General features: G+C 49.4%; 1 protein-coding gene across 1 annotated transcript in view; it reads left to right on the forward strand.

Annotated features, from left to right (window-relative positions):
- The window catches only part of DNAJA2 (DnaJ heat shock protein family (Hsp40) member A2), a gene marked incomplete at its 5' end in the record, with an annotated part of 70,770 nt that overhangs the window by 7,600 nt on the left and 50,950 nt on the right, over positions 1-12,220 (forward strand). The window contains 2 exons of the mRNA XM_081216014.1: positions 9,457-9,867; positions 10,639-10,785. Of these exons, the coding sequence (XP_081072140.1) occupies positions 9,457-9,867; positions 10,639-10,785 (558 nt within the window). The remainder of the gene's footprint in view (positions 1-9,456; positions 9,868-10,638; positions 10,786-12,220) is intronic.

Consider the following 12,220-nt stretch of genomic DNA (forward strand, 5'->3'; position numbering starts at 1 on the left):
ATGGCAGGTATTCTTTGTTTCCTTCCTGAGTTCCATCAGGGCTCACCAGCTCACCACTGTGATTGTGGTGGCTACAATCGCTGATGGCTGTGACATCCTTTGTTTACTGATATGGCAGGCAATATTCCATTTCTCAGGGGCATGGCAGGGCTCTGGCCATGGGGGTAGGGGTGGGAGGTGAGTGCCCTGTCTCTGGGTCTTTCTAGGACGTAACTGCTGGTCAGAGGTGCCTGGCTTCTGGTCCCAGCCTGTTCTGGCTGCAATGCGACCTTGGGTAAATTGCTTTCCCTCTCTTTACCTCAGTTTCCCCATCTTTACTAATCAGCATTGATTGAATTCACTGGCTTTACTTGTAAATGCACTTTATTTGTAATGTTTTTGAGTCCTAACCCTCATTCCTTAAGGCAGGTACTTACTTTGTCCTTGTCCTCTTTTTTTTGTTGCAAATTAAGACACCTGAGGCATGGAGAGGTCAAAGGACAGCCCTACAGGGCACAAGACCAGCAGGTGTTAGAGTCAAGGTTTGAGCAATCTAAGTGCAACTCCCACACCCCTGGGCTGCCCACTCAGGAGGCCAGAAAGGGGATCCTTCAGCCCAGCAGGAGCCCAGGGCCTTCTTTTCACAAGGCGCTTGGGGGATGGGGAAGAGAGACCCTGAAAAGCACTTGCTGGATTCATTCAGGGAGGCCCAGGAGTGGGCAGGGGAAGGCAGAGGACCCTCCAGGCTGATTGGTGGAGTGAGAGCCCCCAGGGGCTTTCAGAGGCAACACAGGCTGGGCCCAGAGCAAGGACCAGACAGAGGCTGCTTCATGGACAACTTCACCTCCCGCACCCCTCATCCCAAGATGGCCGTGGCCTCCTCCCTCTGAAAATCTCAGAGCCCCAAAAGGCCAGCTCTGCCAGCTGCCCAAGCATGGGGGTGGTGTGAATGAGCCCTGTGCCACCCTAGTGCAGTGATTTGGGGTTTCAGCCGAGGACTCAGCCTCAGCTCACTAGCCTCTACAGGCAGGGGACCCGCAGGCCCCACTGCCAGGGGACACCAAGAACTAGTGGCCTGCCCGGGCTGTCCCCATCCCCCTAGACATGTGCTGAGAGGAGAGGCCCAGGAGGCCCTGGACACTCTGGTGCAGAGGGAACGTGACTTCAGTCCCTGCCACACATATGCTTCCTGGGGGACCCTGGGCAAGCTTAGGACTTGTGGTTTCAAGAGACAGAAACCTGAATCCAACCAGCTCCAGAAAAAGGGGGTTATCAGGAGGATACTGGGCCTTCTCACCACCCATGTTCCTCAGGGACAGCTAGAATAAAGGACTCAAATACCACAGGGTGTTGCCCACCCCTCCCTGCCCTGTCACTTCATCTGCCTTCTTGACTCCTTCCACATGGGAAGAACAGGGCTGCCATGGCTCCAGCCATCACCAGAGGGGGACTGCTCCCTTGCCTTACTTCCAGCCTGTCAAGTCCCAGAGAGGGGCTTTGATTGGCCAAGCTTGTGTCAGTAGCCCATTCCTAGCTCAGTCAGGTTTGCCAAAGGGGCGGGGCAACATGACAAAGGCAGAGCCATTGGCCACCTGTGTGTCCAGATCATTCCCAGAGAAGGAGACTCACTGAGGGCCAGGAAGCCAATCCTTTTGGTGTCTGTTACACCTCTGTGAGACAGTTTCCTCACCAGTGAGTTGATGCTGATGTTGGTGACCACTCCCTGGGTGGCTGTGAGTTATTGATGAGACAGTGCATAAGTAAATTGTTTGGTGCCTGGAAGTAATTCACAAATATTAGCTTTATTATCGTTGCTGTTGTTAATAGGATTTGCTTTAGCCAAGTGAGGACTGAGGTTCCCACTGAAAAGGCTGTGGATGGAGCAGGGCCTCAGCTATTGGTCCTGCCTGAGCCCTGGTCCTTCTAAGGTCACTCACTGGCCCATGAACATGCCAAGGAGCAGAGAGGAAGGCTCCCTCCCTAGCTGCACCCCACCCCACCCCCATCTCAGTTTCAAGTGGATGATAATTCTTTGCTACAGGTGGGAGGAACATGCAAGAAAAAGTGAGAAGAGAGAACTGCAAAGTCTTGTTAGCACTTTATTGCTGTTGTTATTAATTATCATCTCCAGAAAACTGCTGGGATTATGAGCCTGTGTTTTCCTCACGTTTCCTCTAATGGCCATTACAACGAGGGAAGCCAAGCAGACTTAATTTGCTAATGCCAACTACTGAATTATGCAAAACCAGATCTGCTAATGAATCTCTCCCCTCTGGCTGCTGGTGCTGATTAGTTTGGGGTGCGTTATTGGAGGGAGAAGGGGGGAAGGGGCCCGGTACTCACTGGCCCTCTTCCATACCCAGCAGCCATCCGCCTGTGCACGTCCCCAGATGAGGGCCTCCGAAGATGTGGCTCTCTATCCCAAGAGGCCTTGAGGGGGCTGAATAGATTCTTTGGTTTTTGATTAATCTTAATTCAAGATGGTTTTTGATTTTTTCAGTTTGAAAAGAATCAAATAGCTTATCTCAGAAGGAAGAAAAAGGACACCTTTGAATTAAATGTAAGCCCACGAATGACTTCTCTTTCTCTGCTCTATTTCTGATGACTATTTATAGATCTGAGTCCCGTCACTGCAAATGAGGGACATTTTCCTCCTCCCCCAGCCCCTATTGCTCCCATCCCAGCTCCCTGAGGGTGATGGTCATTCGGGCAGCTCAGCTGAGGCTTCCCTCCTGACAAGGATCTCCTCCAGGAGAGGGGTTGGGTCTGCATGCCCAGGGCCAGGCTGAAGCTGGGCACAGGGCAGGCCTCATATCCACCTGTTAATTGGGTACGTCACAGCAAGTTAAGGGACTTATTTAGGCCAAAGAAGGTAGTTTACCAGAAGCATGTAGGCAGCTCACAGATGAAGAGAAAGACTTGAGTGAACTTTTCCAGCCTTGGAAAGGGCAGGAGCTGGGGCAGCCTGGGGACCCAGGTGACACGAACTGTATTTTTAGGGCACAAATCCTCTCCAGGTGTTCTTAGCCAAGGTGGTTCAAATCTCTCAGTACCAACCCACTGTGTGATCTTGGACAAGTTTCTGAATCTCTCCGCGGCTAATTTATTCTGTGAAATGGGGCTTGCAGAGCCTTCCTCTCCATCTCTCACAGTTGCTGTGTGTGTAACCTAGATGCCATCTGCAGTCATGCTCTTCTTTGAAATTTAAATTAAATTGGCTGAGACCTCCATCCCTTGTGAACAGGAAATCCAACATTTTCCCCCAAGATTTCTGTGACTCCCTGGGGATGGCTGCACTCAGGGCCACCTCCTGCCCCTGCTGGTGTCTCCAGCTCACCTGTCTCTCACCCCCGTGACTGCTGTGGCGTCTACTCAGTGCTGATCTCAGCATGCAACGCAGCCCTCCCTAGAGGCTCCCAGGAGACATTTATGTGGAAGAGTCTTTATTGAAAATGGGGCGGGGGAAGAGGAGGGTTGCACTGCCAACCACAAACAAACCGACAAAGAGAAATCAGCCTCCTGCCATCTTGCCCCGCACTGCCCACCCCCTCCTCTCTTCTCCTCTTCCCCAGCCCCGCCCAAAGTCTCCTTGCATTTCTTATGTGGAGCAATTGGGTGACCTCTTTGCTTCACTGTCATCTTCCAAACTAGGATATTACCTTCCACCTCTGAATTGTTTTATCAAAGAATTTCCTATAGTTGGTGTCCTTTCTTAATTTTTTTTTAACTTTTTTTTTTTTCTTTCTTGGCTGTGCCACGTTGCTTGCAGGACCCTAGTTCCCCAACCATGGGATCAAACCCATGGCCCCTGCATTGGAAGCCGGAGTCCTAACCACTGGACTGCCAGGGAATTCCCTAATGTCCCTCTTTAGCAGTGCCAGCCATCAAAATAATTTTTTCATATCCAATGCTTGAAGAGAAGGTAAATGTGAAAGTGTTTTGAAAACCACAAAATACAGCCCACAAATGAAGGGTCATTTACCTGTTTCTACAAGTAACCCATTGTGCACAAAGCTTCCTTGGAGGTATCTAAGCTTCTCTTTGCTCGTGTTACTGATATCCTTCTCTTCCCATTGCTGGTCTTGTATAAGATTCTACTGATTTTTCTGAAACAGTTCTTTACAGGCTCAAAAGGAACTCAGTCCCCTGAAATTAAACAAATCTATCTCTAACTTTCCCTTCCCAGTTTTTAAACTTTTTATTGGAAAATAATTTACATAGGGAAGGACATACCATTTTTCACACCTGCATCACCAGCCCTCAGCTCAAGACAGAGCATGACCAACTCCCGGAAGCATCCCCTGCGTTTCCTTCAGTCACTGCCCCCAAAGGGGGACCCAGCCATCCTGACCTCTACCAGCTACATCAGCTGTGCCTGCTTCTGTCCTTTATGTGCACAGAGTCTTACCATGTACACTCTGATGTGTCTGGCTCCTTCCCCACGTACGTCTGTGAGATTCATGCATATTATGGCGTGTCCCCATTGCTGCATAGAACTCTATCGTGTGCAGTATCTACTGTTGATGAACATTTGGGTAGTTTCCACTTCTTTGGACATCCTAGTAGATGTTTTCAGCACACATATGGATGTATTCCTGTTGGGTATCTACCTCGGAATAAAATGACTGGTTCAGAAGGTATTCGTGTGTTCATTTAAAATAGAAATTGCCACATATTTTTCTTCCCACTGTCTCTGCTGAGTGTCTACTACTCTCAGGTCACATTCTGCAGGTCACATGCCTATGGAACACGCTACACAGCAGTGCTGGAATCTGAGCCTACGCTCAGAGTCTGACCTCCTAACCACTAAGCAACACAGCTTTCCTGTGTTTCTGAGAACAAAGACTCTAGTATACAGTAGAAAGTTGTGTGTATTTTGCAATGTAAACCTCCAAACCTGGAACTTAGGGGAACAGAACATTCTATAATGTGCAGTGGGCATATCTTCACTCCAGAAGGAAACACTATCACTCACTTCTAAGGTTGTTTGCTATTCAAACATCCTAGAAATGGTCATCTGGAATAAAGGCAGTCGGTGCCTCTGTTCCCAAAAGGTGCAAAAGCGCGAGAGACCCTAGAGGATCATCCCCTAACACCCAGCTGCTCGGCCTGGAGACTGGGCTCTGGCCACCTGTGGCATCTCTCACCTCCATCACCAGCAGAGGTGCTGGGGGCTGAAGAGGGCCTGGGAGGCTGGCCTGGAAGGGGGACTGCGGTGCCATCTGGTGGCAGCCTCTGAGCAGTGGCGAGGCCAGTCTGGGCCGGCCTTGCTGCGGGCTCTGAGGACACCAGGTGCTACCACCCTGGGGGTCACACTAAGGCCTCAGCCCAGGCCCCGCAGGGCTCAGCTCCATCTCTCTGCCCTTTGCCTCTTCCTCCTTCACCTCCGCTCCCCTGGACCCTCTCCGTCTCCCTGTACTTTATCCTCTCTTCCTTCCTTCTTCTCCTTTCCTCCCTCTTGCCTTTCGTGTATCTCTCTTACTTTCCTTCTCTTGCTTCCTCTCTTGATGATTTTATCTCAGGGGCTGTGGACAAACTTTAAAAAACAAATTAAACAAGTATGAACCACAAATGCGAGGAAACAAGCAAGTGAGGCCCACCCACAATCCCCCACCCAGAGATAACCACCGTGAACAACATCCCCAGAGTTTTATATCACACATGTCCACACATATTAGCACGTTTCTCGCCAAACTGGGATCTTACGTAGACAAAGCTCACGCTTCCCAGCTACTACAGAGACAGGGGGGCCTGTGGAGGGGGCCTGGAGGAAGACTTTCTTCCCCTTGAGAAAAGGAACGAGAAGGAGCCCAGGACCACTGCTGGCTGCCCAGGGTCTTGAACTTCAGGACCCAGACAATCCTGAGTCCCCTCTCCTAGCCCATTCCTGTCAGCAGGGTGAGGCAGGGGGCAAGTCAGGCAAGTCAGGCCTTGGCAGTGAGGGTCCTTGGGGACGGGGCCTGGGGCAGAGACTACCTGGGCACCCCCAGCCCTGAGCAGTGGCCAGATTAGAGGGGGTGTGTGTTGGGCAGCAAGGTAACATGGCTGGTATGTGTGTGCACGCACTCACACAGCAGCCCCTGGGGGCCCTGACACGGCCGCACACAATCCAATCATAATTTAGTGCAAACAATAGAAATACTTTTTTTTTTTATTCAAAGAAATACACAAACTTGAGAAAAGTACTGGTGTGTGTTAGTGGGATCATCAGTACAGAGCCAGTATGGACAACACCTTCAAGAAGTTTGGCTGGCCTGGAGGTGATGTATTAATGAACTAGATGGGGGGAATCCTTTCACAATGTATACGTATCAAATCACCAGGATGTACACTTTAAGCAACTCACAGTTTTATCTGACTTCAGATTTAGAGATGATTTTTTAGATTTGACACCAGAAGCAAAGGCAGCAAAAGCAAAAATAAGTGAGACTACATCAAACTGAAAAGTTTCTGCCAAGCAAAAGAAACCATCAACAAAATGAAAAGGCAACCTACCAAATGGGAGAAAATATTTGCAAACAGTATATCTGGTAAGGGGTTAATATCCAAAATATATAAACACAATTCAATAGCAAAAACAGACAATCTAATTAAAAAATAGGCAGAGGATTGGAATAGACTTTTTCACAAAGACAAAAGGTACGTGAAAAGGAGCTTTACATCACTAATCATCAGGGAGATGCAAATCAAAACCACAGTGAGATATCACATCACATCTATTGGAATGGCCATCAAAAAGATAAGAAATAATATGTATTAGCAAGGATGTGGAGAAAAGGAGAGGTCTCTGGACCTTGCCTCCTGTCTCTAAAATGGAGAAAAATCAGTCCCATCCCTCAGCTGCCTAGAGGACAAACGAGAAACTTCCTGTAAAAGTGCTTTGTAAACCAAGGTGCTGTAGACCCTCAAGGGAATTGTGTGGGGTACAGGTGGTGCCCCACTAGAAGGTTCCCTCCTTTGAGGGCAGAAACATGGGCTCAGTAAATGCTTGCTGGATAATGAATGAATCTTTTCACCTGAAATAAGAAAATTAAAGCCCTGGGTCCCTAGAATGTTTAGCAAGGGGTCAGGAGGGAAGCGGAAATGCTGACCACACCCAGAGTGTGTCTCCTGTCTTCTCTCCTCTCCCTCCTTCCCTCCTTTCCTTTTCCTTTGATTCAAGACACATTCTCTCTCCTGACTTTTTAGGGGGAGAAGAGAGAAACAATGACACTGACAACAGCTCCTCGTTTCTTTTCTTTTTTTTAACGTCTTTATTGGAGTATAATTGCTTTACAATGGTGTGTTCGTTTCTGCTTTATAACAAAGTGAATCAGCTATACATATACATATGTTCCCATATCTCTTCCCTCTTGTGTCTCCCTCCCTCCTACCCTCCCTATCCCACCCCTCTAGCTGGTCACAAAGCACCGAGCTGACCTCCCTGTGCTATGAGGCTGCTTCCCACTAGCTATCTATTTTACATTTGGTAGTGTTATATATGTCAGTGCCACTCTCTCACTTTGTCCCAGCTTACCCTTCCCCCTCCCCGTGTCCTCAAGTCCATTCTCTAGTAGGTCTGTGTCTTTATTCCCGTCTTGCCCCTAGGTTCTTCATGACCTTTTTTTTTTCTTAGATTCCATATATATGTGTTAGCATACGGTATTTGTTTTTCTCTGACTTACTTCACTCTGAATGACAGACTCTAGGGCCATCCACCTCACTACAAATAACTCAATTTCATTTCTTTTTATGGCTGAGTAATATTCCATTGTATATATGTGCTACATCTTCTTTATACATTCATCTGTTGATGGACATTTAGGTTGCTTCCATGTCCTGCCTAGCACAGGCTCTGGACGCACAGGCTCAGCGGCCATGGCTCATGGGCCCAGCCGCTCCGCGGCAAGTGGGATCTTCCTGGACCGGGGCACGAACCCATGTCCCCTGCTTCGGCAGGCGGACTCTCAACCACTGCGCCACCAGGGAAGCCCCTGCGTGACTCTTTTTGAATCATGGTTTTCTCAGGGTATATGCCCAGTATTGGGATTGCTGGGTCATACGGTAATTCTATTTTTAGTTTTTTGAGGAACCTCCATACTGTTCTCCATAGTGGCTGTATCAATTTACATTCCCACCAACAGTGCAAGAGGGTTCTCTTTTCTCCACACCCTCTCCAGCATTTGTTTGTAGATTTTTTGATGATGGCCATTCTGACCGGTGTGAGATGATATCTCATTGTAGTTTTGATTTGCATTTCTCTAATGATTAATGATGTTGAGAATCCTTTCACGTGTTTGTTGACAATCTGTACATCTTCTTCGGCAGCTCCTCATTTTTGCATACACCTCACAGTTTACAAAGCACTGTCACATGATCACATCTGTTTTCTCTTTTTTTTTTTTTTTTTTTTTTTTTTTTTGCTGTACGTGGGCCTCTCACTGTTGTGGCCCCTCCCATCGCGGAGCACAGGCTCCGGACGCGCAGGCTCAGCGGCCATGGCTCACGGACCCAGCCGCTCCGTGGCATGTGGGATCTTCCCGGACCAGGGTATGAACCCGTGTCTCCTGCATCGGCAGGCGGACTCTCAACCACTGCGCCACCAGGGAAGCCCTGTTTTCTCTTTTGATCACTGAAATTCAAATTTAACTAGGCCGTCCTGTGTTTCGTCTGGCAACCTAATACGCAGCCCCTGGGAGACCTCCCTCAGCACACGCAGGCCCTCGGCCCAGGCCCTCCCAGGGACTCCTGGTTCCTGGTTTATCTGGAATTCATTGATCCAGGCTTCAGAAATAGCCTGAGCGTCCGTCCCGCCCCACCCCCCCACCCGGCCCCGTGAAGAGTCCTGTGCCAGGCTCTCTCGGGGTGAGGTGACCTGGCAGGAGAACCCCCAGTTCCGGTTCCGTAGCAGAGCAACACTGTTACAGGGTAGGGAGTGCCAAGTACATTCATGATGTGGCAACTGAGGCCTACAAAGGAAGTTACACCATCTCTCTAAGTGTGAAAGTTGTGGTACTCCTCCGCCGCTTGCACCAACCGCCTCTCTTCCTGAAGCGTTTCCCTTCCTTCCTGTGCCCTCCTACCCGTGCTCCTTCCCAGATTTCCCTCTAGACCAACCATCAGTAACCCTGAATGTCTGGAAGGAAAAGTCTCTCAGTGCCTCCCTTCCTGGGGGCCGTTCATTCTCTCTTTCAACCAGTATTTCGTCGGGTCTTTTGTGTGTCAAGCCCTGGGCTGGACGCACTGTCACCACGTGGGTCCTGCGGGTCCCGGGCCAGCAAGGATGGCGGCCTCCCCTCTCCCCTCCACCCTGCCTTCCTGCTTTCCTCCCTCCCCCCTCCCCCCATACCCCCTGCCCACCGTCTGAGCAGGCCTCCCACTCGGTGCCCGGGACACACCTCTGACCTCCTTGCTCTCACGGGGCCTTCAGAAAGACCCTCGCTGTCACAGAGGAGGGGATGTATCCTCGGTTTTCTCTCCTCTTTGATTCATTTTCAGAGCAAAGAAAGATAACCTCCAACCTGAGGGAAACGCGGGTTGTTTTCCTCCTGGTGGTGGAGGAAAATCATTTCACAAGCCAGTCCGCCCTCTGGTGGCCAGCGTCGGGGACCGGCCGTGTTTGCGTTACCCCGACGTGCTCGGGAGGCTGGGACCCCTGCGGCATCGCTCGGCCCTCGCTCCCCCCTCGCTCTCCCGGCCACCTGGTGCAACCCTCCCTCTGAGTCCCCCTCCGAGACCCCCTGCTCCTGGAACCTTCCTTGTAACAGTGTTGCTCTGCTACGGAACCGGGACCGGGGGTTCTCCGGGGCACACCTTGCCAGGTCACCTCACCCCCGGAGAGTCTGTCACAGGGCTCTCTTCATGGGGGGCGCTCAGGCCATTTCTGAAGCCTGGATCAATGAATTCCAGGTAAACCCAGAATCAGGCGTCATGGGGAGGGCCTGGGCCGAGGACCTGCGGGTGCTGAGGGAGGTCTCCCAGGGGCTGCGTTATTACTTAGTTTGTCACATGAAACACAGGATGTTCCAGTTAAATTTTAAATTCAGATATACAATAAATGAAAAAACACATTTTTTTTTTTGGTATAAGTATGTCCCAAATACTGCAGGGTGCATACATACTTAAGCTAAAAAATGTTTTTGTTGTTTCTCTGAAATTTGAATTTAACTCATGTCCTGTATTTCATTTGCTAAATCTGGCAACCCTACTGAGTGGAGTAATGGCCATAGGAGGCCATCTGGACAAGGTGGGGGTGGGCCGGAAGGAGGCTGGGCAGGCAGGTCCCCAGAGAGGCTGGGGAAAGGCAGGGGGCCTGGGTCTAAATCCAGCTTGGGGCCACAGAGAAGAGAACAGTAATGCAAAATTCAAAGCATTTTTACCTGGAATTTACATTCAAATCATGGCGGTGAGATGAGGGTGAAAACAATGAGAACCTTGCCTGTCCTCAGGGCTCTGCTCAAATGCTGATCTCACCCCACCCAACTACCCCCACCCCCCTTCCCTAGGGCTGCACCCATACATCCATTAGCAGCATTGTTACAAGGCTAAATACAAATACATTTTACAGATGTGGAAACTGAGGCCTAAAAAAAAGTTATAAAACGCCTGTAAAGTCACACACCACAGTTGAAAGCCGTGGTACCATTCCTCCACCACTTTCGCCATTCCTCTCTCTTCCAGAAGTGTTTCCCTCTCCTTCCTGTCCCCTCCTACCAGTGGCCCTCCTTCCAATGTCTTCAAACTTGAGTCTACAGGACATACCAGCATATACCACACCCTTAAGGGCGGAGTTGGCCTCCTCCATGTTTCCCCCAAGGCACCTAGAAGGTATCAATAATTGGTGTGAAATGAATGGATTTAAAGAGGAAAAGTCTGGGACTTCCCAGACTTTTTGATGGTCCACATCAAAAAAAAAAAATCTTTAAAAATAAATAAATAAAGAGGAAAAGTCTAACTTGGGAGCGGCTGCCTCCAAGCCTAACTTATAAGGTAGTTAATTGGTGTAAAGTCCCTAGAAAGAGGCCTAGCAACAGTGTCAGGGCTCTGGAAATGTCAGCACTTTCCTTCGTGACAACTGCTGAAACACTGCTTCCTGTGAGGTGTCACCACTGATTTTTCTCCTGGAATGGTATTGCATTCCAGTTCTTTCCCACGTGTGATGGCACCCTTGACAATCACAAGACATTTGGGGGAGATTTCCTTTGCTTTCTGAACAAGGGTTCAGGTGGGTGTCGAGAGCACGATGTGATATCATATTCCCTCAGAGAAACTATCTCTTGGCCTCATTTCCCCGTGACCATAGCTGTGCATCTATGTTTCTAGCAATATTAGAACCCAGTTATAATGATTTATGGTAATTACACTGGACAGGAGTTTGATGGCTATTAGGCCTCTTTATTTGGCTGAAAAACATTTGAAGCGTGAAGCTGTGTGAGGCAATCTGTGCCAGCACCATCACGAAGCATCCTTGTGTTTGGAACCAATTTAGAGTGCCATTTTTGATATCACAGATTATCCATCTTCGGATTCCAAGTCCTTAGGATCTGTGTTCTCCTGCTCTGGTATCAGGAGGACAGCCAGCGGCAGCAGGCCTGCCCTGGGAGTGGGCAGCCAGGCTGGCACCAGCCCTAGGAATTGAATTCCCAGGGGACGCTGGGTCACCTAACACTCAGCTTTTTTACCAGCATCATTCCACCTCCTGCTTGCAGCAAGATCCTAGGACAAATGGAAACACTGGCTAGTGTGTTGCCTCAGCATGCCCTCCTCTTCACTTCACTAACAGAGTGAAAAGGCTAGCTAGGACTGCTTAGGCCAGCACACACCAGTGCCGGCTGTTTGGGGCCGGCATTCACGCCAGACCTGATGTTCAGGGTTTGAGTATCACTCCTGAGTAGAACAGTCATGGAATTACAATAAATAAGAATCTCTCAAGCTGTGACTGTGTCATGCCAAAATAGCTGGATTAAAAAGTAGAAAATTCATCAACAGGCCAGATGTTTAATTTTCCACAATGACAAATAGAACACATTCCATCTAAATGTTTTCATGTAGATATATACTCTGGCTTTTTTTCAGATCACTGCAACCTGCCCACACCAACACCTAGGAGATGGTTTCATATATGTACATCTTTATAAGCATGGGAAAAGTAGAGTCTGCCCAGGAAGAACTGAAGTAAGGCCATGAAAGTGCAAGACTGACCCACAGCCACTGCTGCTGTCCTGACTCCCTCACTGTTTCCAGGGCCCCCTGGGAAGATGTC

This window comes from Mesoplodon bidens (assembly GCF_964165515.1).
Source record: "Mesoplodon bidens genome assembly, chromosome: 18".
NCBI lineage: Eukaryota > Metazoa > Chordata > Mammalia > Artiodactyla > Ziphiidae > Mesoplodon > Mesoplodon bidens.